Below are 27,296 nucleotides of genomic sequence, written 5' to 3'. Positions count from 1 at the left end.
ACTCAAGGTTCCTAAGAACACAGTGGCCTCTATAGTCCTTAAATGGAAGAAGTTTGGGAACACCAGAAGTCTTCCTAGACCTGTCTGTCCAGCCAAAGTGAGCAATAGTGGGAGAGGAGCCTTGGTGAGAGAGGTAAAGAAGAACCCTAAGATCACAGTGGCTGAGCTCGAGAGATGCAGTAGAGAGATGGGAGAAAGTTCCACAAAGTCAACTATCACTGCAGCTCTCCACCATTTGGGCCTTTATGATAGAGTGGCCCGACAGAAACCTCTCCTACGTGCAAGACATATGAAAGTCTACATAGAGTTTGCTAAAAAACACATGAAGGACTGCCCAATACAGTCCCAACAGTGAAGCATGGTGGTGGCAGCATCATGCTATGTGAGTGATTTTCAGCTGCATGGACAGGTGCTCTGGACCTCAGATTTGGCAGAAGATTCACATTCCAACAAGACAATGACCCTAAGCACACAGCTAAAATAACAAAGGCGTGGCTTCAGAACAACACTGTGACCATTTTCAACTGGTCCAGCCAGGGTCCTGACCTAAAACCTATTGAGCATCTCTGGAGAGACCTGAAAATCGCTGTTCACCAATGTTCACCATCTAACTTGATGGAACTGGAGAGGATCTGCAAGAAAGAATAGCAGAGGGCCCCCAAATCCAGGTGTGAAAACTTGTTGCATCATTCCCAAGAAGACTCATGGCTGTACTAGCTCAAAAAAATGCTTCTACTCAATACTGAGCAAAGTGTCTGAATACTTCTGACCATGTGATATTTCAGTTTTTGTTTTTCACTAAATTTGCAAAAATGTCTATATTTATGTTTTTTTAGTCAAGATGGGATGCACAGTGTACATTAATGAGAAAAAATGAACTTTTTTGAATTTATCAAATGGCTGCAATGAAACAGAGTAAAAAATTTAAAGGGGTCTGAATACTTTCCATACCCACTGTATTGTAACAATGAACCTTTTCATATAGAAACAAACATAAGGCCCTTGAAGCACAATATTTGCTGAAGTTGAGGGTTTGAAAGTGATTAGGTGCGCGCCCACTCGCTCGTCCATGCACTTTTCTGACCTCCCATTCCCCCATCAGACCTCCATTTTGCCCATCTGCTGGCCCACGCACTCGCTACTCTTCTTGTGCCCCACTCTCTGCTTGAGCAGTGTGACGTTGGAGGCCATCTCTGCCTGCTGCCTGCCTGCAAACTACTAAGTACTACTAAGTTCAACCCTACTGACTGCTGCCTGTCTGCCTGCCTGCAATAAGGTACCATTACCTGTCTTAAAGGGGATATTCTGGTAAGCCAATACTTATCCCCTATACACAACAAATGGGACAATTATTGGGGCCTTTTCACATGATGGATCTTCAAGCAGAAGTTTGGTGTGGACAGCAATGACAACATTCTGCTGAATATCCACAGTGGTCGCTTCCTTCTTGCCTCCCATTCATCTGAATGGGAGACAGCTATGAGCATTGCAGAACAGTGGGTTTCAGCCACAGCCATGAGGAAAAAGGACCTGTGTGCAACAACATTCTGCTTGAATATCTGCGTTTTGAGCTGACCCTTACAATGAAACATCTGCACGCATGCCCAATAAGCTGCTTCACTCATTTCAGGAGGCGACGAGATTTATAGGGGCCCTATTCTGTCAATATCTCCAAACAGGCAAGAGAGCAGCAACCAAAAGGGTACAGATAACAGAACACAATAATCCGGAATCAGAAATACAGATTATATGAAAAAAAATGGTTTCAATTAGTTTATGTGACTCATCTCCTTAAATAAAAAATAAATAATTTTTAATAGGTTTGAGTAGAGTAGGGCTCTGCCAAAAGAATCTACCTTGCCGAAATGGCAAGCTTAAATAGTCTTTGGGCAAAACAAATTCTGATGGTTATGTATGTGATATGGTGTTTGATGGGAATTATTAATGTGTGATTGATGAGAATGTGGTGCAGAAGTGGAGTTTTTCCAAGAGTGGGCGGTGGGACTGTGGAAGGTTCAACATATGGAGGCAAAGCCGGAGTGGAGCCTGGGTGGAATGTCAAAGGGGTCCGAAAATTTTGTCAGTATGAGGCCCTGAAATTCTTGATGACAGCCTTGAGTATTTTTTCTTAAAAATATAATGGAATCCAATATAGCCATTTTGAAGTAAATATTAAATAACTGTGTATTATATGATTCAGAATATTTACTAAATGTATACACTGTCAATGTGACTGAGGAAATCACACATATATACATTTTCAGACTACATTTATATAGGTTTGCTGCATTTTCTATACATGTCTGATAGATTGTTTAGATGTTTTCAAGCACTTCACCATAAAAAAAAGTGTGTATTTATATCCATTTTCAAATTGTCAGGATTTCTTTTAAGGTTGGCTGTTGTTTGTCTTGTTAATTACATGAATTTTTCTGCATACATAGCGAAAAGCAGGATAGGCACATTTACTTGTATAAATCTCTGTTGGGTGCCACTTCAAAACACCTTTCAGGCATCGGAATATGATTTAAATGAGAAACTTTTATACATTTTACTAATCCTTAGAAAAAATACTGAAAATGCGTTACTTTGATCAAGATTCTTACACCTAAAGGATACATGTACAAAGATTCCCCAGGTGTGTGTTACAATTAACTTTGTTTGTCAATTTTGTACTAAATTTTGAAATAAAGATACAGAGCATGTCACATGAAAGCTTCACGTCAATGTCACTTAGTTTGTAATGTTCATGTTGTTTCTTATGCTTGCAGATCAAAGTTTCAGTATCATCTGGAGGTGACTGCATACGCACTTATAAGCCTGATATTAAGAAAGGCAGATACAACACCATTACTTTAAATGTAAAAACAAGTACTCCCGATAATCTTCTCTTCTATCTTGGGAGCAACAAATTTGTAAGTAAACATAGTGTTCTTAAATATATTTTTATATGTATAAGGAATTCGGCAGGGAGGTTGTTCCAAACATTTTGAAGAAATAACCACAGATCTTCTATTGATGATGTCACTTCTGCACATTTTACAATTTCAAAAAAGTAAGTATAAATCTTTCATCTTCTGCAACAAGTTTTCTTGGCCATCAACTGTATCTACAGTCCTCAACATTGCAATTTCTTGATGTAACTCAATACTTAAGAAATGTAGTGTGTAGAGTGGAACAGGCTGCCAGGAGAGGTGGTGAGTTCTCCTTCCAAGGAAGTCTTCAAACAAAGGCTGGATAGATGCTGGGATGGGATGATTTAGTGAATCCTGCTTTGAGCAGGGGGTTGGACCAGATGACCCAGGAGGTCCCTTCCAACTCTACCATTCTATGATTCTATGACTCTATGAAATACATGCAGATACTTATCCATCATGCCATAACAAATTTATTCTTCAGCAAGAAATTATTCCAAACATACAGCCAATGTCGTTAAGTACTATTTTCATCATAATAAAGAACAATGAGTCCTTAAAGTAATGTCATGGTAGCCACAAATGCTTGATCCCAAGATCATCAAATCTATCTGGGATTAAATGAAGATGTGCTGGAGTGGAGAAAAGAAGAGCACAAATAAGGTGATATCCCAAAGGGAGAAAACAGAAATACATATGGTTACATTAACCTAAGGTTGTTGTGTCAAGGCAGAACTCCTATGAAAGTGTTTAAACCAGCTGTTGCCACAGCTTGGGGAAAAATATCATCCAGAAATTATTGCAGAAATGGATAAAACATGGGTAAAAGAGCTATGCTGCTGGAATGAAGACTATTCAGGTGAAGTAACAGGAAGGATTTTCTTGTTTATACATTTTGGCACTGGACTGGCACCTTTTTCAAGACAAAACCATAAGTCATGGAACTTAAAAAATAACAAAAACATAAAAGGTCAAATCATACCCCTTCCCCCCCACTCAAAATAAAGAAATAAAAGTAAAATAAAAAATAAATTTATTTGGAATCACAAGGATCATGAAAGTCTGATATATCATTTTTAAATAAATTAACTTAATCAGTGAACAACATAACAAGAAAAAACATCCAAAGGCAGGCAATGTGTTTTTTTTTATCACTACTCACTACTTGTACTTGAAATAGTGCAATAAAAACAGATCACAATATTGTTTATAGCCAAAATAGATATCAGTAGCTCGTCATGCTGAAAAATAATCCCTCACCCTGCTCAATAAAAAAAATTATTGTGAAAATGACTAAACAATCCACTGGGATTTATTGTGAAAATGACTAAACAATCCACTGGGATCCAAGGAGTAATGTTTCTCCTTGTGGAGAGTGGCAAGCCATGCTTGACATGCCGTGGTGAGGAGACTTTTAAGCCGCAATGCTCCTCTGGGAAATTTGAAAATTGTCTCTTCAGAGCGGAAGAGGACTAGAACTCTAGTGCCACCTATAGGAAGTAGCAATCCTAAAAGTCAATATCGACTTTATAGGCTTTTATCCAAAGTCATGTGACATGTGACATGTGACAAGGCCTGATAGAGAGTCGATATTGACTTTTAGGATTGCTACTTCCTATAGGTGGCACTAGAGTTCTAGTCCTCTTCCTCTCTGAAGAGTCAATTTACACAAACCACCACATTCTTTTTAATAATTTGTTGTTTTTTTGTTATGAAAAATAAATCTATACAATTTTTGTACTACCATAATCAAACTAACCTGAAGAATCACACTTAAAAATAACTTTTACCATACAATGTGTTAGGTCTCGAGTTCCTGCCGCTGCACAGGGGGAATCTTGAACCACCTCCGCTGCGGTCCCCCATTCTTCTCCAGCCACAGTGGAGCCTGCTCAGTGGAGACGTTGGTCCCAGCGTCTGGCTCTGGTAGATATTTTGCACTTGGTTACTGCTGTCCTTCCAGGCTCAGCCATTGTAGCCAGTACTGGTCAGCGGCGAGCAGACACTTCTGGAACTAAGTCCTGCTTTTCTCCTTCTGAGCATGCCCAAGAGAAGACCTCTCATTGGAGGTCGGGGGTCACATGCTCAGGTCCTGTTGCAGCTCTTATTGGTCCACTAGCAAGGTCCTGAAGAAGCTACAACTATAAAAGGTTTGCATGGCCGCACGGCCATGATCTAGTGTCAATTGTGCTTGGCTTTTGCCAGTGGATACTCTACCACTCAGTCATATGTGGAGAGTCTGTTTAGCTTGGAGGCTGTACAATTAGGCAGGCAGCTAGCGTCAGTGGGGGCAATTAGCCTTGGCTTAGCATCTGTTTCCATCATGTGTGCGGTTAGCAAAGAAGAGTTCCAGAGCAAGCACAACCCTAGTTAGGGTAATAGTTTTCTTTGTACAGTGCGACTCTGTGAAGCAACAGAGGTCGCTTACATTTCACACGGGGAGAGGTTAACCCACGTGTGAGCTCAGTGTCCATCCCCCATTACTTAGCAGCAGGTATCTCAGCACAGTGGACCCTGGCCTGTGAACGCACCTCGTATCTATCTCTCATTACTCGGTGCGTTCTGCTATCCCTAACACAATGTACACAGAAAAATAAAAAATCATTGTGGAATTGCATTTTTGCCCCAATTCCATTATACTGATTTTTTTTTCAAATTTTTCAGTGTATTGAATGGTAAAATGAATGACATAATTCAAAACTACAACTAAGCCATCAAACAGATGTGTAGATGGAAAAATAAAAAAGTTATATCTCTTTAGAGGAAAGAAAAAAAAACACAAAAAATGAAAATTGGCTATGGAGGGAAGGAATTATAGCATACAGAACTATAAAACATTATGGCCAGAAATTAAGTTATAGAAATACTGTATTTGTTGAGCATAGTAACGTTTTATTTTCAATATCATAATATGAGATGAACTGGATGTGATTGGATGCTATATTCAACAAATAGTGTTGTTTTTTAGACATTTTCATAAATCTCCATTCATGTCCTAAAATATAATTTTGAGGGTTGAAATTGCAAATATAAGTCATTTCAGCCCATAAATTTAAATACTGCAGTCCAGCAAACAAGATTCCTCATACTGTACTTATAAAACTTATAAAACTTTTCTTACCAAAAGAATCAGTGTTGACCAAAACAACCAATCAATTCAATTATTTTTCTTTCAATGCTACTTAAAAAAAAAATCAAAGCTGGATTTGATCTTCCATTATTGAAAATTCACCGTCTTTTGGGTAAAGTATTTAAAGGGACACTGTCACCTGGATTTGGAGGGAACAATCTTCAGCCATGGAGGCGGGGTTTTGGGGTTTTTGATTCACCCTTTCCTTACCCGCTGGCTGCATGCTGGCTGCAATATTGGATTGAAGTTCATTCTCTGTCCTCCATAGTACATGCATGCACAAGGCAATCTTTATTATTAATTTCCTTATCTTAATGCTTGTCTAATAAACTTTAAGTACCAGAAAATATATAACATATTTAATTCAAGTTATAGTTTTTCTTTTTTCCTTTTTTTTTAACAAGTGTGTTACTTTCAAACAATAAGAAATAATATTGCAATAGGGAATCCTGTGATCATATTGGCAATTCTGTACCTATAGTAGGGTGTATATGTATATGATGTATATTTTGATATTGTTTTCAATCATGCCTATGTATATTTTTTATAGTAATGTTGTTACTTTCTACTTTACCTTTTCAGTTACAAAACAATTAGTGGAAATGATAAAGCAGTCTAAATATCTTTTTGAATACAATCATAATATGGAGATTATTTGATGTACTGTATATGTCAGAATTCTTTAAAAACATAGCTTAAACTAAAAGTTTGTATTCTATGTCAAAATCATCAAAACGTACTTACCCATAAAAATATGAGAATCATTGTTATCAAAGCTCTTCAATTTCCTGATCTGTATGATTGAACTAATGTTTTGTGGTGTTGCTGTTTCTAGACTGATTTCCTAGCAGTAGAAATGAGAAAAGGAAAGGTGAACTTCTTATGGGACGTAGGATCAGGAGTTGGGCGAGTTGAATATCCCGACCTAAACATCAATGATGAATCTTGGTATAGAGTTGAAGCTTCACGGTACGTATTCCAAATAAAATACCAGCGCTATCCAATAATAGAACCAGTACTTTTTGATCTTTAACACACATGGAAAAACAGTGTTTCTTCTTCCACTTGGATTTGTACTGGTGGGGACACTGGGCTCAGAGAATAGAAGCTTTACCGGTCTGGAAGGTAAGTATACATTCTTTTAGTTGATGCAGCATATTGGTACAATTTTAAAGGGGTTTTCCAGTTGTTGAAAACCCTTTGAATGTTTTATAAAATACTTCCTAGATGCTGATTGATATTTTGATTGATGCGGCCCCATCTAGGAGCTTATCTGCTTTGGAGGATTTCCATTGTCATCAGTGGTGAGCTGACTGCATTGATTTTTCTACTAAAATACAAGTGTTCCTACAGTTCTTGTTCAAACCATTGAAAATATGTTTAAGTCATTGGTATTAGGAGTCGAGTTTCCTCTGCTGCACAGGGGGAATCTCGATCCGTCTCCGCTGCGGTCTCCCATTCTTCTCCAGCCGCAGTGGAGTCTGCTCAGCAGGGACGTCGATCCCAGCGTCTCGCTCAGTCTGACTCTGTGCGAAGAGTTACTGCTGCTTTTCCTGCTTCTGCCATTGAAGCCAGTGCTGGGCAGCGGCGAGTGGACGTTTCTGGATCTAAGTCCTGCTTTTCTCTGTCTGAGCATGCCCAGGGCAGGATCTCCCGTTGGAGATCGAGGGTCACATGCTCAGGTACTGCAGCACATCCCATTGGTCCTTTTGGCAGGTCCTGAAAGGGCAAAACTTCTGTAGCTGTTTCCTGTGCTGCAGCTATATAAACTGCGCATGACCGCACGGCCATGCGCTAGTATTGTCTTGTAAATATGTGTGTGTGTTGTGAGTGAAAGTCGCTCTTTAAATAACCCTCCCTATTGAATGATTGTTCGCGGAAGGTGTATGTTTGCTATCTAGCGCCCGACTTATCCAACAGCACGTAACACACATTACAGCTACCAATTGCTGTGTCCGCCTGTACGGCGCCGTGCGCTTGCTCTGTGCTTTCCTGACCCAAGCCTGGGTGGTTAGTGGCATCCGTCAGTGCGGCACCGCACGCACTCTTGTGCCTTTATATTATTATTTAGTTTCCTTACACACCCAGTTGCGGTGTTGTGCCAGCAAGTGTCTAATCGGACTTCAATCCTAGTTGGGGTTGAGTTCGCTGACTGCTTGCTCGCGCTCTATGTGCGGTACCGCGGTCCTGTGACGCAACAGGATTGCTTCCTTCACGCAGGGTGAAGTTAACTCGTGCGTGTATGCTTTAGTACCGCCATATAGTCCGTCTTACTAGCAGCAGGGTTTTTACCTGCACGGTGGACCTCGGACTGCGAACGCACCTGGTTCCATTTCATCTTGTACTTGGTGCGTTCCGCCAGTCCTTAACATAATACTAGCGCCAAGGTCTGGCTAGTAAATGATGGACGATCAGCGTTCACAGCGGTACATCCAGCAGCTGGAGGGAAGGTTGGCGGCTCTTGAGCGTTCAACCTCAGCTGTGGATGTCACTGCTGTTGCTGTTCAGGCTGCTAGTGTTGCTGCAGTCACCTTGTCCACTGCCGCTCCTGTCCCGACTCTAACTCACCTCTCGCTTCCAGAGAAATTCTCTGGTGACAGTAAGTCTTGTAGGGGTTTCGTGAGTCAGTGCTCTATCCATCTCGAGCTTCTGGCCTCTCGTTTCCCTACAGAGCGGGCTAAGGTGGGATTTATAGTGTCTCTTCTATCGGACAGGGCGTTGCAGTGGGCTACGCCGCTATGGGAGCGTAGCGATCATGTGGTGCAGAGTGCTCCGTTATTTCTGAGCACTCTGAAACAGGTCTTTTTAGGACCTCGTGTCACCCATGATACGGCGCTCCAATTGTTGGCATTGACTCAGGGTTCGTCCTTGGTCAGTCATTTTGCCGTCCACTTCCGCACCTTAGCATCTGAGCTGGAGTGGTCGGATAAAGCCCTCATTCCAATATTTTGGAGGGGGCTGGCTGACCACGTTAAGGACGCCCTGGCCACTAGGGAGATTCCCGCCACACTGGAGGAATTAATAACTCTATCCACTCGTATTGATCTCCGTTTTCACGAGAGGAGGTTAGAGCGAGCCCAGTGTAGGCAGAGGTTTCGGCAGGCTCCCACCTTCGCCAAACCTTTGGAATCTCCAGACCAGGCTCCTGAGCCCCATGAGCCTGTGGTAGAGTCACGAGCGGGATCTAAGTCCCGGACCGCTCGTGCACTCCAGATTTGTCATCTTTGCCAACAGTCAGGACATCTTGCCTCCAGATGTCTCCAGCGGTCGAGGAAACGTCAGCGTCTAGTGGTAGTTGGTGGAGGTGCACTAGACACGCCGACGTTTGCCTCCAAATTGTCCATTAAGGGGGCAATAACATTGGGCTCATCCTCTCACTCGGTAGAACTCTGCGTGGATTCTGGGGCGGAGGGCAATTTTATGTCTTCAGCCTTCGCCCAACGTCACGCAATTCCTCTGGTCATGCTATCTCAACCAGTAACGGTACGAGTGGTGAATGGGTCGACACTGCCCACACAGATTACACATCAAACTATCCCTTTTACTCTGTCCATGTCACCATCTCATCAGGAGATTATATCTCTACTCGTCATTCCTGAGGGAATTGATGAGGTTCTCTTGGGGATACCTTGGTTACGGTACCACTCTCCTCACATCAAGTGGTCCTCAGGCAGAATTCTGGGATGGGATGAATCTTGTGGGAACAGGTGTCATCGAGAGTGCGTTCAGGTTGCTACTACAGAGGTACCCGCAGATCTTTCCTCTCTCCCCAAGCAATATTGGTCTTATGCAGACGTGTTCTCCAAAAAGGCAGCGGAGACCCTTCCGCCCCATCGCCCCTATGACTGTCCTATTGATCTCTTGCCTGGTGCTGAGCCTCCCCGGGGTCGAGTCTATCCATTATCTTTCCCGGAAACGGAGGCAATGTCTCAGTACTTTCAAGAGAATCTGGCAAGAGGGTTCATCAGGAAGTCAGTGTCACCTGCTGGGGCAGGGTTCTTTTTCGTGCAGAAGAAGAATGGAGAACTACGTCCATGCATAGACTACAGAGGTCTTAATGCTATCACAGTTAAGAACAAGTACCCTTTGCCTTTGCTATCTGAGCTTTTCGATAGGCTTTGGGGAGCTAGAGTGTTTACTAAACTAGATCTGCGGGGTGCTTATAACCTGATACGCATCCGTGAGGGGGACGAATGGAAAACGGCATTTAACACCAGAGATGGGCACTATGAGTATCTGGTGATGCCTTTCGGGCTCTGTAACGCACCTGCCGTTTTCCAAGACTTTGTCAACGACATCTTCTGGGATATGCTTTCCACCTCGGTTGTAGTCTATCTGGATGATATTCTCATCTTTTCTCCAGATATTGACTCCCACCGGAGAGATGTTGGCAGAGTCTTCGACCTCCTACGGGCAAACTCTCTTTATGCGAAGTTGGAGAAGTGTGTGTTTGAGCAGGAGTCCTTACCTTTCCTGGGCTATATCATCTCCGCCCAGGGATTGGCTATGGATCCTGACAAACTACAGGCTGTGGTGGACTGGCAAGAACCCCATTCACTTAAAGCGGTGCAGCGCTTTATGGGGTTCATTAATTATTACCGCCAGTTCATTCCCCATTTCTCAACTTTGGTAGCTCCCTTGGTAGCCCTCACCAAGAGGGAGCAAATCCCAAAGTGTGGTCTGAAGAGGTCTCCAGGGCCTTTTCTTCTACTAAGTCTCATTTTGCTAGCGCTCCCATCCTACATTGTCCCGATGTCGATAAGCCGTTTATAATGGAGGTGGATGCCTCTTCCGTTGGTGCTGAAGCAGTCCTCTTCCAAAAGGATGCTCAAGGTCGGAAGCATCCGTGCTTCTTCTTCTCCAAGACCTTCACACCAGGGGAGAGGAATTATTCCATCGGGGACAGGGAGTTGCTAGCGATGAAATTGGCTTTCTCAGAGTGGAGACATCTCTTGGAGGGGGCTCGTTTTCCCTTTCAAGTTTTTACTGACCACAAAAATTTGCTATATTTGCAAACAGCCCAGCGGCTAAATTCTCGCCAGGCCAGATGGTCCTTATTCTTCTCCCGATTCCACTTCACCCTCCATTATCTCACTGGGGAGAAGAACATTCGAGCTGATGCTCTTTCTCGCTCTGTTGTGTCATCTGAGGAGGAGGAAGGAGAGTCTCTTGTTCCTTCTGAGAGCTTGAGAACCGTGGCTCCGATGTCGCTTGAGTCTGTGCCTCCGGGCAAGACTTTTGTGCCCATAAATTTGCGACCGGAGGTTCTCTCTTGGGCTCATTCCTCCAGGGTGGGTGGCACTTTGGGACAAAAAGGACATCTGAGCTGCTGGCGAGGACGTACTGGTGGCCGCATATGCTCCGAGATGTCAGAGATTACGTTCTGGCGTGTGTCTCATGCGCCAAAAATAAGTCTCCTCGACAACGGCCGTCTGGGTTACTCTTTTCCTTGCCGGTCGCAGACAGGCCCTGGGAGATGGTCGGGATGGACTTTGTGGTGGGTTTGCCCAAGTCTCGCGGCTGTACCATCATTTGGGTCGTTACCGATCATTTCTCGAAAATGGTGCATTTGGTGCCACTCCCACGGTTACCTTTTGCACGGGCCTTGGCAGCGTTGTTCATAAGACACGTCTTCCGCCTACACGGCATGCCAGACAAAATTGTCAGTGACCGGGGTCCCCAGTTTGCGTCTCGGTTTTGGAGAGAGCTTTGTTGTCTTCTCAGCATTGAGTTAAAACTCTCTTCCGCATATCATCCCGAGACGAATGGGTTGGTAGAGAGGGCCAATCAGACTCTGGTCACATATCTGCGACATTTTGTTTCTGCCAGGCAGGATGACTGGGCATCTTTATTACCATGGGCAGAGTTCGCCCTTAATAACGCTGTAGCTGACTCCACCGGTCAGACTCCTTTCATCCTTAATTACGGCCAGCATCCACGGGTTCCTGTGCCTATGCCCGTGTCCTCTGCTGACTCCAGGGTGGCAGACTGGGCAGTGGAGGCACGGGACATTTGGGACCGCACTCAGGATGCCATTCGGGCCTCGAAGGAGAGAATGAGGTCCTCCGCCGATGCACATCGGCGCCCTGCCCCGACCTTTGCTCCTGGCGATTTAGTGTGGCTCTCCGCCCGTAACATCAGGCTGCGTGTAGAGTCCACTAAGTTTGCACCTCGCTACTTGGGTCCCTTCAAGGTCCTCGAACAGGTTAATCCTGTGGTCTACCGTCTGGTCCTTCCGCCACGCCTGGGTATCACCGACACCTTTCATGTGTCCCTCTTGAAACCCGTGTATATGTCCCGGTTTTCCGAGTCATCTGCTGGGACATCGGTGTTGTGGATTCTGTTTTTGGGCTCCCTCTGGTGGTTACAGATGGTACTGGGTGACTTGTGTTCTCTGCGGTCTCTGGTGTCCACCTGTTCTATCAGGATATGGGAGTTTCCAATTTAACCTGGCTTTCTTGTCATTTCCTCGCCGGCGATCAATGTTATCAGTGTGTCTTGTTACCTCTGCTTCCCGCTTCTGTAATCTTCAGGACAAGCTAAGTTTTTGATTTTCCTGTTCCACGTTTTGCTTTATTTTTGTTTTAGTCCAGCTTGCAGTTATGTGATTCCTTGTTGCTGGTTGCTCTAGTGGGCTGATATTACTCCTCATGTTCCATGAGTTGGCACATGAGTTCAGGTAATTTCAGGATGGTTTTTTGTAGGGTTTTTCGCTGACCGCGCAGTTCACTTTTGTATCCTCTGCTATCTAGTTTTAGCGGGCCTCATTTTGCTGAATCTGTTTTCATTACTACGTATGTGCTTTCCTCTCATTTCACCGTCATTACATGTGGGGGGCTGCTATTTCTATGGGGTGTTTCTCTGGAGGCAAGAGAGGTCTTTGTTTCTTCTAATAGGGGAAGCTAGTCCTTCGGCTGGCGCGAGACGTCTAGAATCATCGTAGGCACGTTCCCCGGCTACTGCTAGTGTTGTGAATTAGGTTCAGGATCGCGGTCAGCTCAGTTTCCATCACCCTAGAGCTTGTTCTGATTTTTGTGTGCTTGTCCTTTTGTGATCCCCTGCCATTGGGATCATGACAGTATCGCCGGCCCAAAAGTGGTAATCGTATTGGCTGAAGTAGGAGGAAAAGTAGTCTGAGGAAGTTTTTTTTTTTTTTTTCCTTCCCTCAGAGTTTGCTGCCTAGCCTTAATTGCAGCCTGGCTGCGTCTTACCTCCTCTTAATCCTTGAATGGCTCTGACCTCAGCTGTTTATCATGGACGTCCAGAGTTTGGCTTCCAGCCTGAATAATTTTGCTGCTAAGGTTCAAAATATACAAGATTTTGTTGTACATGCTCCTATGTCTGAACCTAGAATTCCTATCCCAGAGTTTTTTTCTGGAGATAGATCTAGTTTTCTGAATTTTAGGAACAATTGCAAGTTGTTTCTTTCTTTGAAATCTCGCTCCTCTGGAGACCCTGCTTAGCAAGTCAAAATTGTAATATCTTTCCTGCGGGGTGACCCTCAGAATTGGGCATTTGCATTGGCACCAGGGGATCCTGCATTGCTCAATGTGGATGCGTTTTTTCTGGCATTGGGTTTGCTCTATGAGGAACCTAACCTAGAGATTCAGGCTGAAAAAGCTTTATTGGCTCTCTCTCAGGGGCAAGATGAAGCAGAAATATATTGTCAGAAATTTCGGAAATGGTCGGTGCTTACTCAGTGGAATGAGTGCGCTCTGGCTGCAAAATTCAGAGATGGCCTTTCTGAGGCCATTAAAGATGTTATGGTGGGGTTCCCGGCGCCTACAGGTCTGAATGAGTCTATGACTATGGCTATTCAGATTGATCGGCGTTTACGGGAGTGCAAACCTGTGCACCATTTGGCGGTGTCTTCTGAACAGGCACCTGAGACAATGCAATGTGATAGATTTCAGTCCCGAAGTGAACGGCAAAACTATAGGCGGAAAAATGGGTTGTGTTTTTGTTGTGGTGATTCAGCTCATGTTATATCAGCATGCTCTAAACGCACAAAAAAGGTTGATAAGTCTGTTGCCATTAGTACTTTACAGTCTAAGTTCATTCTGTCTGTGACTCTGATTTGTTCATTATCAGCCATTTCCGTCGATGCCTATGTGGATTCAGGTGCTGCCCTGAGTCTTATGGATTGGTCATTTGCCAACCGCTGTGGGTTTAGTCTGGAGCCTCTGGAAGTCCCTATTCCTTTGAAAGGAATTGACTCTACACCTTTGGCTATGAATAAACCTCAGTACTGGACACACGTGACCATGCGTATGACTCCCGTTCATCAGGAGGTGATTCGCTTCCTGGTACTGTATAATTTACATGATGTCTTAGTGCTTGGTCTGCCATGGTTACAAACTCATAACCCAGTCTTGGACTGGAAGGCGATGTCTGTGTTAAGCTGGGGATGTCAGGGGGTTCATGATGATGCACCTCCGATTTCTATCGCTTCATCTACTCCTTCTGAGGTTCCTGTATTTTTGTCTGATTATCGGGATGTTTTTGAGGAGCCTAAGCTCATTTCGCTTCCTCCTCACAGGGATTGCGATTGTGCTATAGATTTGATTCCTGGCAGTAAATTTCCTAAAGGTCGTTTGTTCAATCTGTCAGTGCCAGAGAATACTGCTATGCGGGATTATGTTAAGGAGTCCTTGGAAAAGGGACATATCCGTCCATCTTCATCTCCTTTGGGAGCAGGTTTTTTTTTCATGGCCAAAAAAGATGGTTCCTTGAGGCCTTGTATAGATTACCGTCTTTTGAATAAGATTACGGTCAAATATCAGTATCCTTTGCCATTGTTGACTGATTTGTTCGCTCGCATTAAGGGGGCTAAATGGTTCACTAAGATTGATCTTCGGGGTGCGTATAATCTTGTGCGGATTAAGCAGGGTGATGAGTGGAAAACAGCATTTAATACGCCTGAGGGCCATTTTGAGTATTTGGTGATGCCTTTTGGACTTTCTAATGCTCCTTCTGTCTTCCAGTCCTTTATGCACGATATTTTCCGTGAATATCTGGATAAATTTATGATTGTGTATTTGGATGATGTTTTGGTTTTTTCTGATGACTGGGAGTCCCATGTTCAGCAGGTCAGGAAGGTGTTTCAGGTCCTGCGGGCCAATTCTTTGTTTGTAAAAGGTTCAAAGTGTCTCTTTGGAGTCCAGAAGATTTCTTTTTTGGGGTATATTTTTTCCCCTTCTACTATTGAGATGGATCCCGTCAAGGTTCAAGCTATTTGTGACTGGACGCAGCCTACATCTCTTAAGAGTCTACAGAAGTTCTTGGGCTTTGCTAATTTTTATCGTCGTTTCATAACTAATTTTTCTAGTGTTGTTAAGCCTTTGACGGATCTGACTAAGAAGGGTGCTGATGTTGCTGATTGGTCTCCTGCGGCTGTGGAGGCCTTTCAGGAACTTAAGCGCCGGTTTTCTTCTGCTCCTGTGTTGCGTCAGCCAGATGTTTCGCTTCCTTTTCAGGTTGAGGTTGATGCTTCTGAGATTGGAGCGGGGGCGGTTTTGTCACAGAGAAGCTCCGATTGCTCGGTGATGAAGCCATGTGCGTTCTTTTCTAGAAAGTTTTCGCCCACTGAGCGGAATTATGATGTTGGTAATCGGGAGCTTTTGGCCATGAAGTGGGCATTTGAGGAGTGGCGTCATTGGCTTGAGGGTGCTAGACATCGTGTGGTGGTCTTGACTGATCACAAAAATCTGATTTACCTTGAGTCTGCCAAGCGTCTGAATCCTAGACAGGCTCGTTGGTCACTGTTTTTCTCCCGTTTCGATTTTGTGGTTTCATACCTGCCAGGTTCAAAGAATGTGAAGGCGGATGCTCTTTCTAGGAGTTTTGTGCCTGATTCCCCTGGAAATTCTGAGCCTACTGGTATCCTTAGGGATGGGGTGATTTTGTCGGCTGTCTTCCCAGACTTGCGACGTGCTTTGCAGGAGTTTCAGGTGGATAAACCTGATCGTTGTCCGCCTGAAAGACTGTTTGTTCCGGATAATTGGACCAGTAGAGTCATCTCCGAGGTCCATTCTTCTGCGTTGGCAGGTCATCCTGGAATATTTGGTACTAGAGACTTGGTGGCCAGGTCTTTTTGGTGGCCTTCCTTGTCGAGGGATGTGCGTTCTTTTGTGCAGTCTTGTGAAGTTTGCGCTCGGGCTAAGCCTTGCTGTTCTCGGGCCAGTGGATTGTTGTCACCTTTGCCTATCCCGAAGAGGCCTTGGACGCACATTTCCATGGACTTTATTTCGGATCTCCCTGTCTCTCAAAAAATGTCCGTCATCTGGGTTGTGTGTGACCGCTTTTCTAAGATGGTTCATCTGGTCCCCTTGCCTAAGTTACCTTCCTCCTCTGAGTTGGTCCCTCTGTTTTTTCAGAACATGGTTCGTTTGCATGGGATTCCGGAGAACATTGTTTCTGACAGGGGATCCCAGTTTGTGTCTAGATTTTGGCGGACGTTCTGTGCTAAGATGGGCATTGATTTGTCCTTTTCGTCTGCATTCCATCCTCAGACGAATGGCCAGACGGAACGAACTAATCAGACCTTGGAAACTTATTTAAGGTGTTTTGTTTCTGCTGATCAAGATGACTGGGTTACCTTTTTGCCGCTTGCCGAATTTGCCCTTAATAATCGGGCTAGTTCTGCTACCTTGGTTTCTCCTTTCTTTTGTAATTCGGGGTTTCATCCTCGTTTTTCCTCTGGTCAGGTGGAGCCTTCTGATTGTCCTGGAGTGGACATGGTGGTGGATAGGTTGCATCAGATTTGGAGTCATGTGGTGGACAATTTGAAGTTGTCCCAGGAGAGGGCTCAGCAGTTTGCTAATCGCCGTCGCCGCGTGGGTCCTCGACTTCGTGTTGGGGACTTGGTGTGGTTGTCTTCTCGTTTTGTTCCTATGAAGGTCTCTTCTCCTAAGTTCAAGCCTCGGTTTATCGGTCCCTATAGGATCTTGGAAATTCTTAACCCTGTGTCGTTTCGTTTGGATCTCCCGGCATCGTTTGCTATTCATAATGTGTTCCATCGGTCGTTGTTGCGGAAGTATGAGGTACCTGTTGTTCCTTCGCTTGAGCCTCCTGCTCCGGTGCTGGTGGAGGGAGAATTGGAGTATGTTGTGGAGAAGATCTTGGATTCTCGTGTTTCCAGATGGAAACTTCAGTATTTGATCAAGTGGAAGGGTTATGGTCAGGAGGATAATTCTTGGGTGGTTGCCTCTGATGTTCATGCTGCTGATTTGTCCATGCATTTCATAGGGCTCGTCCTGGTCGCCCTGGTGGTTCTCGTGAGGGTTCGGTGACCCCTCCTCAAGGTGGGGTACTGTTGTGGATTCTGTTTTTGGGCTCCCTCTGGTGGTTACAGATGGTACTGGGTGACTTGTGTTCTCTGCGGTCTCTGGTGTCCACCTGTTCTATCAGGATATGGGAGTTTCCTATTTAACCTGGCTTTCTTGTCATTTCCTCGCCGGCGATCAATGTTATCAGTGTGTCTTGTTACCTCTGCTTCCCGCTTCTGTAATCTTCAGGACAAGCTAAATTTTTGATTTTCCTGTTCCACGTTTTGCTTTATTTTTGTTTTAGTCCAGCTTGCAGTTATGTGATTCCTTGTTGCTGGTTGCTCTAGTGGGCTGATATTACTCCTCATGTTCCATGAGTTGGCACATGAGTTCAGGTAATTTCAGGATGGTTTTTTGTAGGGTTTTTCGCTGACCGCGCAGTTCACTTTTGTATCCTCTGCTATCTAGTTTTAGCGGGCCTCATTTTGCTGAATCTGTTTTCATTACTACGTATGTGCTTTCCTCTCATTTCACCGTCATTACATGTGGGGGGCTGCTATTTCTATGGGGTGTTTCTCTGGAGGCAAGAGAGGTCTTTGTTTCTTCTAATAGGGGAAGCTAGTCCTTCGGCTGGCGCGAGACGTCTAGAATCATCGTAGGCACGTTCCCCGGCTACTGCTAGTGTTGTGAATTAGGTTCAGGATCGCGGTCAGCTCAGTTTCCATCACCCTAGAGCTTGTTCTGTTTTTTGTGTGCTTGTCCTTTTGTGATCCCCTGCCATTGGGATCATGACACATTGGGATCATGACACATCGGGTTCGTCTACGGACGATTATGAGGTGAACGCTATTTTGGGGTTCAAGGTGGTACGTGGCAAAAAATTTTATTTGGTAGACTGGAAGGGTTATGGCCCCGAGGACAGGTCCTGGGAGCCTGTTGAGCACAATCGGGCCCCGCAGCTCATTGCTGCCTTCGAACGTAGCGAGGCCCAAGGAGGGGGGGCCCTAGGAGGGGGGTAATGTTAGGAGTCGAGTTTCCTCTGCTGCACAGGGGGAATCTCGATCCGTCTCTGCTGCGGTCTCCCATTCTTCTCCAGCCGCAGTGGAGTCTGCTCAGCAGGGACGTCGATCCCAGCGTCTCGCTCAGTCTGACTCTGTGCGAAGAGTTACTGCTGCTTTTCCTGCTTCTGCCACTGCAGCCAGTGCTGGGCAGCGGCGAGTATACGTTTCTGGATCTAAGTCCTGCTTTTCTCTGTCTGAGCATGCCCAGGGCAGGATCTCCCGTTGGAGATCGAGGGTCACATGCTCAGGTATTGCAGCACATCCCATTGGTCCTTTTGGCAGGTCCTGAAAGGGCAAAACTTCTGTAGCTGTTTCCTGTGCTGCAGCTATATAAACTGCGCATGACCGCACGGCCATGCGCTAGTATTGTCTTGTAAATATGTGTGTGTGTTGTGAGTGAAAGTCGCTCTTTAAATAACCCTCCCTATTGAATGATTGTTCGCGGAAGGTGTATGTTTGCTATCTAGTGCCCGACTTATCCAACAGCACGTAACACACATTACAGCTACCAATTGCTGTGTCCGCCTGTACGGCGCCGTGCGCTTGCTCTGCGCTTTCCTGACCCAAGCCTGGGTGGTTAGTGGCGTCCGTCAGTGCGGCACCGCACGCACTCTTGTGCCTTTATATTATTATTTAGTTTCCTTACACACCCAGTTGCGGTGTTGTGCCAGCAAGTGTCTAATCGGACTTCAATCCTAGTTGGGGTTGAGTTCGCTGACTTCTTGCTCGCGCTCTATGTGCGGTACCGCGGTCCTGTGACGCAACAGGATTGCTTCCTTCACGCAGGGTGAAGTTAACTCGTGCGTGTATGCTTTAGTACCGCCATATAGTCCGTCTTACTAGCAGCAGGGTTTTTACCTGCACGGTGGACCTCGGACTGCGAACGCACCTAGTTCCATTTCATCTTGTACTTGGTGCGTTCCGCCAGTCCTTAACAATTGGTTTGTGAAAAAAGTAGCTTTGGACAGTTAAAGTTAGAGATGAGCAGATCAGGTAAAATTCGAATTTGTTTGTTGGAGTGGATTTTCCCAAGAAATTCAATTTACAGATAAGTTATTTTCTCCAAATGTAATGTTCCTTATTATACTCTAGGGCAGGGGTGTCAAACTGCATTCCTCGAGGGCCTCAGACCATGCGTGTTTTCAAGATTTCCTTAGCATTGCACAAGGTGCTGGAATCATTCTCTGCAGTTGATTAAATTATCACCTGTGCAATGCAAGGAAATCCTGAAAACATGACCTGTTTGCAGCCCTCGAGGAATGCAGTTTGACACCCCCGCTCTAGGGTCTCTCTGCAGACCCTATAGCATTATAAACATATGTAAAATATAAAACAGTACTTGTACTCACCTCTCTGGCTTCTCCCTGCCCATTTTTTGATCATCCATGGCTCCTTTTGCACTGCATTTCTAGCCAAATGTTCACTCTTGGTTGGGCTTTTCAGCTGTGAGTAGGCCACAGAGCATGTGCAGTAAACTCCAGGGCCTGCTTGCGGCCAGAATCCCCAACCTGTACTGTACACCGGACTGGGAGATGAAACATGATGGAGGTGCAGAGGACCAAACAGCGGGCTAGTACCAGACAGCGGGCAGGGAGCAGCAGTGGTGGGCAGAAAGGTGATCAGTGAGGTATATATAATTTTTGTTGTTTAATGTTTTTCTGGCACTCTACTGTTCCACAATTTGCATGGAGCTGATAGCAAAGCAAATCTATATTCTCCAGAATACAGATTTTTTTTTAATCTGAGTAGAATTTAATTCCATTTGAATAAATTTGCACATTCCTAGCCAAAGTATTTTTAGTCTTTGTTATGTCACAAACGTCTTCAAAAAATATTTTCAACTGGGAATCTAATTTTTCCTCTTTATTGTAGTATATGATGACCATTTGTCTTGAACCTGCAGATGTTAGTTTTAGAGTTGCTATGCTTCTGTTATTCCTTTAAATTTACATTCAACTCTGGTAAATATTATGTGCAGTCTGGAAATATCTGTACTGTGAATATTTCTCTTCTCTTTATATTTCATTGGAGTTATAGTCATGGATGAAAATTGATTATCACTGCAATAAAGCTCACATACAAATCAAGATTTGCCATTAGGATGAATTTAGAGAAAGCTAAGCTTTGTACTAAGATGTGTAATAGGTCTATTTCTTATGCATTTGCTCATCATTCAAACCAAAAATGTAGTTTTTGTCTGTGACATCTATTTAATGGTGTCTTATCATGCTTGTTGTACATTGACATAATACCGCATTAGCTACAAAGGTTTATATTGCTTTTTTGATCATTTCTACATGCCATAAATACCAGAGAGCAAAATTACACAATTTATGGATAATATAAATATTGGGAAGTAATATACATGTCTTCTGAAGGACCTATATTGCTCCTGCTAAAGTGACTGTATAGATTTACTGTATGTACCAAAGTGTAAATATGTATATGTTCTGATAATCTGCACTAAAACTACAGAAGCATCCAGGCATTATCTTGATTGCATGTTTGTGCATTACACAGTGTTGACAATTATTAAAATGAATATAAAAACTGAGTTAGGCTGCATTTAGATAGGCCAAGCACTGGCAATAAATGTTCACCAATTGACTACACAGAATTGTTAAAGGCCATTTAATAACCTGTTTAGTCAAGCCATCCTGAGTTCTATGTGCACAGAATGAGCATTAATTGTTGGGTGGTCATGGCCTGTTTAGACCGTAAACAATTGTTGGCCTATATAAATGAATCCTAAGCCATGGTGTTATACTTATAATCGCTAAAAACAATTTAAAAATACTGAGCAAATAAATCATATTTCACTTATCATTGACTGGGTCATGATGTAATAAAAAGGCTTTTTCAATATGTGCATTTTTTTCCATTTTTTGCAGGTCAGGAATCAATGGGACAATTTCAGTGCAAGCACTAGATGGTCCAAAAGCCAGTATTATGCCCAGTATATACAGCTCTACTTCACAACCTGGTTATACTATATTGGATGTTGACTCTCATGAACTATTGTTTGTCGGAGGCTTGACTGGACATGTAAAGGTTAGTTGGATATTGTGCATTAAATACATGTAGAACTTAACGGTAAACTATGTAGTGCTAGATAGTTGTATAAATCAAGGACATTGTACATAGTGACAGGCTAAGCAGGTGTAAAAATGTATATAATCCCTTAACTAATTTCAAGGGTTATGAAAAGTGTATATAGGAAAAAGCTCTAGACCCTTGTGGGCAAAATGGGAGAAAAGACTTATTATGATCTTTACAATGTATGCCAAAACAAGGTCCTTTGCTCCTTTGTGGTATAGATTAATTTCTGTTATTTTAAAGTATATTTCATTGATGTGGCACGTAACACAAGACTGATTCAGCACCATAAAAAAAAACCTTGTTCTCCGGTAACTAGGATGCACCATATGACTGATAAGATTATGTGCTCAACTAAAAAAAAAGCAAATATCATGGTCTTCAACTAAAAGAACAAAAAAAAGGTACTCACCATTCTCTAAAATAGAACCTTTATTTTCAGCAAGTTAAAAATTGGTTGCAGTGGGATGTGGGTAGCCCTTTGGATGACGGTCGTTTCACGTTATACTAACACTTCAAAGGATGCTAAAACCACTTGTGGGCAAATTTATTTTGATCTTTACAAGGAACACCACCATAAGGTCCAATGTTCCTTTGTGGTCTAGATTAATTTCTGCTCTTTTAAAAATATATTACATTGATGTGGCAAACATCCTCTCAGTAGTCTGCAATTTTTATTTAATGCATTATTAGTAGTGTTGAGCATTCCGATACCGCAAATATCGGGTATCGGCCGATACTTGCGGTATCGGAATTCCGATACCGAGTTCCGATACTTTTGTGGTATCGGGAATCGGTATCGGATCCATAGTGATGTGTAAAATAAAGAATTAAAATAAAAAATATTGATATATTCACCTCTCCGGCGGCCCCTGGACATCACAGGCTTCTTTGTTTAAAATGAGCGCATTTAGGACCTGAGAATGACGTCACGGCTTCTGATTGGTCGCGTGCCGCTCATGTGACCGCCACGCGACCAATCACAAGCCGCGACGTCATTCTCAGGCACTAAACTCCTCATTCTAGGAATTTAGGACCTGCGAATGACGTCGCGGCTTCTGATTGGTCGCGTGGCGGTCACATGAGCGGCACGCGACCAATCAGAAGCCGAGACGTCATTCTCAGGTCCTAAATGCGCTCATTTTAAACAAAGAAGCCTGCCGGTTACCCGCGGTGATGTCCAGGGGCCGCCGGAGAGGTGAATATATCAATATTTTTGATTTTAATTCTTTATTTTACACATTAATATGGATCCCAGGGCCTGAAGGAGAGTTTCCTCTCCTTCAGACCCTGGGAACCATCAGGATACCTTCCGATACTTGGTGTCCAATTGACTTGTATTGGTATCGGATATCGGTATCGGCGATATCCGATACTTTTCGGGTATCGGCCGATACTATCCGATACCGATACTTTCAAGTATCGGACGGTATCGCTCAACACTAATTATTAGACATGACCTTATCAAATATATTCCAGAGCACTGAACTATATAATAATTGACAACCAGCATGGATTCAGGAAAAACAAGTCATATCTAACCAACATGTGGGATTTCTATGAGGAGATGTTAGGGGTCGAGTTCCTGCCTCTGCACAGGGGGAATCTCGATCCGTCTCCGCTGCGGTCTCCCATTCTTCTGCAGCCACAGTGGAGTCTGCTCAGCAGTGACGTCGATCCCAGCGTCTCGCTCAGTCTGACTCTGTGCAAAGAGTTACTGCTGCATTTCCTGCTTCTGCCATTGAAGCCAGTGCTGGGCAGCGGCGAGTGGGCGTTTCTGGATCTAAGTCCTGCTTTTCTCTGTCTGAGCATGCCCAGGGCAGGATCTCCCGTTGGAGATCGAGGGTCACATGCTCAGGTATTGCAGCACATCCCATTGGTCCTCCAGGAAGGTCCTGAAAGGGCAAAACTTCGGTAACAGCTTCCTGTGCTGCAACTATATAAGCTGCGCATGACCGCACGGCCATGCGCTAGTATTGTCTTTGATATTATGTGTGTGTGTAGATGGATGTATGTCGAAGGATGAAAGCTCCTAAATATCCCTCCCTAGTGTTGTTGACTGTTTGCGGATGATGGTAGCTATCTAGCGCCCGACTAGCCATCAGCACGAAACACACATAACAGCGTCTAGTTGCTGTGACCGCCTGTACGGCGCCCTGCGCTTACCTGACCCAAGCCTGGGTGGTTAGTGGCGTCCGTCAGTGCGGCACCGCACGCACTCTTGTGCCTTTATATATTATTATTTATCTTTCTCTGACACCCCAGTTGCGGTGTCGAGCGCATGAGGTCTTCTGAACTCAAATCCTCAGTCTCGGGTTTGAGATTAGAGACTTCTTGCTTGCGCTCTATGTGCGGTACCGCGGTCCTGTGACGCAACAGGGTCGCTTCCTTCACACAGGGTGAAGTTGACCCATGTGTGTATTCTTATAGTACTGCCATATAGTCTGTCTTTACTAGCAGCAGGGTTTTTACCTGCACGGTGGATCTCGGACTGCGAACGCACCTAGTTTCATATCATCTTATACTTGGTGCGTTCCGCCAGTCCTTAACAGGAGATGAGTGCAAATCTTGGTGTTGGTCATGCGGCTGACTTAATACACTGCTCAAAGAAATAAAGGGAACACTTAAACAACAGAATATAACTCCAAGTAAATCAAACTTCTGTGAAATCAAACTGTCCACTTAGGAAGCATCACTGATTGACAATCAATTTCACATGCTGTTGTGCAAATGGAATAGACAACAGATGGAACTTATTGTCAATTATCAAGACACCCTCAATAAAGGTGTGGTTCTACAGTAGGTTTACAGCAGATGCTGTGTTTTTCACTTATGTGCTTGACAGTTTAGTATTATTGTTCTTTCTTGCTCTAATCATTAATTAGGTAAGCCAAGAAGATTCCCAAAGGCTGTGCTGTTGTTTTTTATGGTGATTTGTTGGGTGAACCTGCTTTTGAACATATTTTGAGCTAAAGTGTATCTGGCAATTGCCTGGATGTAAAAAAAGGCATTTAAAAATTTGCTATTGCTTTGACACCCTTCATAAGCAGATATTTGTATTCTAATCTTTGTAAACTATCATTAAACATAACGTAATTTCATATTTTATAATTGTTATTGACAGAAGCCTGATGCTGTTAAAACAATAACCTTTACTGGATGCATGGGAGAAACGTTTTTCGATGGCAAACCAATTGGACTGTGGAATTACAGAGAAAAAGAAGGTGACTGTAAAGGATGCAGTGTCAGGTAATTTATGTTCAAGTATGTTGTTGTCTTCACAGTCTTGGTTATAATGGAGAAAGTGAGTCTGATTGCTGTGTATATTGCAGTAACGGAAAAGAAAAAAAATTGTATCCTATCTGAACGATAGCATTCTTACTGCCAAACACCTAAGGCACAGATTGTATAACAAATATTTGTGATATATATATATATATATATATATGTATATATATATATATATATATATACAGTGGGGCAAAAAAGTATTTAGTCAGTCAGCAATAGTGCAAGTTCCACCACTTAAAAAGATGAGAGGCGTCTGTAATTTACATCATAGGTAGACCTCAACTATGGGAGACAAACTGAGAAAAAAAAATCCAGAAAATCACATTGTCTGTTTTTTTATCATTTTTTTTGCATATTATGGTGGAAAATAAGTATTTGGTCAGAAACAAACAATCAAGATTTCTGGCTCTCACAGACCTGTAACTTCTTCTTTAAGAGTCTCCTCTTTCCTCCACTCATTACCTGTAGTAATGGCACCTGTTTAAACTTGTTATCAGTATAAAAAGACACCTGTGCACACCCTCAAACAGTCTGACTCCAAACTACACTATGGTGAAGACCAAAGAGCTGTCAAAGGACACCAGAAACAAAATTGTAGCCCTGCACCAGGCTGGGAAGACTGAATCTGCAATAGCCAACCAGCTTGGAGTGAAGAAATCAACAGTGGGAGCAATAATTAGAAAATGGAAGACATACAAGACCACTGATAATCTCCCTTGATCTGGGGCTCCACGCAAAATCCCACCCCGTGGGGTCAAAATGATCACAAGAACGGTGAGCAAAAATCCCAGAACCACGCGGGGGGACCTAGTGAATGAACTGCAGAGAGCTGGGACCAATGTAACAAGGCCTACCATAAGTAACACACTACGCCACCATGGACTCAGATCCTGCAGTGCCAGACGTGTCCCACTGCTTAAGCCAGTACATGTCCGGGCCCGTCTAAAGTTTGCTAGAGAGCATTTGTAGGATCCAGAGGAGTTTTGGGAGAATGTCCTATGGTCTGATGAAACCAAACTGGAACTGTTTGGTAGAAACACAACTTGTCGTGTTTGGAGGAAAAAGAATACTGAGTTGCATCCATCAAACACCATACCTACTGTAAAGCATGGTGGTGGAAACATCATGCTTTGGGGCTGTTTCTCTGCAAAGGGGCCAGGACGACTGATCCGGGTACATGAAAGAATGAATGGGGCCATGTATCGTGAGATTTTGAGTGCAAACCTCCTTCCATCAGCAAGGGCATTGAAGATGAAACGTGGCTGGGTCTTTCAACATGACAATGATCCAAAGCACACCGCCAGGGCAATGAAGGAGTGGCTTCGTAAGAAGCATTTCAAGGTCCTGGAGTGGCCTGGCCAGTCTCCAGATCTCAACCCTATAGAAAACCTTTGGAGGGAGTTGAAAGTCCGTGTTGCCAAGCGAAAAGCCAAAAACATCACTGCTCTAGAGGAGATCTACATGGAGGAATGGGCCAACATACCAACAACAGTGTGTGGCAACCTTGTGAAGACTTACAGAAAACGTTTGACCTCTGTCATTGCCAACAAAGGATATGTTACAAAGTATTGAGATGAAATTTTGTTTCTGACCAAATACTTATTTTCCACCATAATATGCAAATAAAATGTTAAAAAAACAGACAATGTGATTTTCTGGATTTTTTTTTCTCAGTTTGTCTCCCATAGTTGAGGTCTACCTATGATGTAAATTACAGACGCCTCTCATCTTTTTAAGTGGTGGAACTTGCACTATTGCTGACTGACTAAATACTTTTTTGCCCCACTGTATATATATATATATATATATATATATATATATATATACAGCTCTGGCAAAAATTAAGAGACCACTGCAAAATGCTCAGATTGTCTGATTTTTCTCTTCGTAGGTATATTTTTGAGTAGAATGTAAATTGTTCTTTTTTTATATAAACTTCTGACAACATGTCTCCAAATTTCAGAGCAATAAATTTTGTATTTTTTTTCTGACAAAGAAAGATGGTCAAAATTTAAAAAAAATCCCAGTGCTTTCAGACCTCAAATAATGCCCGAAAACAAGTTCATAATCATTTAGAAAGAACAATACTAATGTTTTAACCCCTTTACCCCCAAGGGTGGTTTGCACGTTAATGACCAGGCCAATTTTTGCAATTCTGACCACTGTCCCTTTATGAGGTTATAACTCCGAAACGCTTCAACGGATCCTGGTGATTCTGACATTGTTTTCTCGTGACTTATTGTACTTCATGATAGTGGTAAAATTTCTTTGATAGTACCTGCGTTTATTTGTGAAAAAAACGGAAATTTGGCGAAAATTTTGAAAATTTCGCAATTTTCAAACTTTGAATTTTTATGCAATTAAATCACAGAGATATGTCACACAAAATACTTAATAAGTAACATTTCCCACATGTCTACTTTACATCAGCACAATATTGGAACCAATTTTTTTTTTTGTTAGGGAGTTATAAGGGTTAAAAGTTGACCAGCAATTTCTCATTTTTACAACACCATTTTTTTTTAGGGACCACGTC

At 43.4% G+C, this 27,296-nt stretch overlaps 1 protein-coding gene across 2 annotated transcripts in view; it reads left to right on the top strand.

Annotated features, from left to right (window-relative positions):
- LAMA2 (laminin subunit alpha 2) overlaps nucleotides 1-27,296 on the top strand; it is a 1,496,617-nt gene that overhangs the window by 1,309,367 nt on the left and 159,954 nt on the right. For both annotated transcript variants that reach the window (XM_069726054.1, XM_069726053.1), the window contains exons 45-48: nucleotides 2,772-2,915; nucleotides 6,881-7,014; nucleotides 21,265-21,424; nucleotides 24,594-24,718. In XM_069726054.1, the coding sequence (XP_069582155.1) occupies nucleotides 2,772-2,915; nucleotides 6,881-7,014; nucleotides 21,265-21,424; nucleotides 24,594-24,718 (563 nt within the window). The remainder of the gene's footprint in view (nucleotides 1-2,771; nucleotides 2,916-6,880; nucleotides 7,015-21,264; nucleotides 21,425-24,593; nucleotides 24,719-27,296) is intronic.

This window comes from Ranitomeya imitator, chromosome 5, assembly GCF_032444005.1.
Source record: "Ranitomeya imitator isolate aRanImi1 chromosome 5, aRanImi1.pri, whole genome shotgun sequence".
Classification (NCBI taxonomy): Eukaryota; Metazoa; Chordata; class Amphibia; order Anura; family Dendrobatidae; genus Ranitomeya; species Ranitomeya imitator.
Note: the sequence above shows the minus strand (reverse complement) of the source record. Positions and strands in the feature narration are given on the sequence as shown.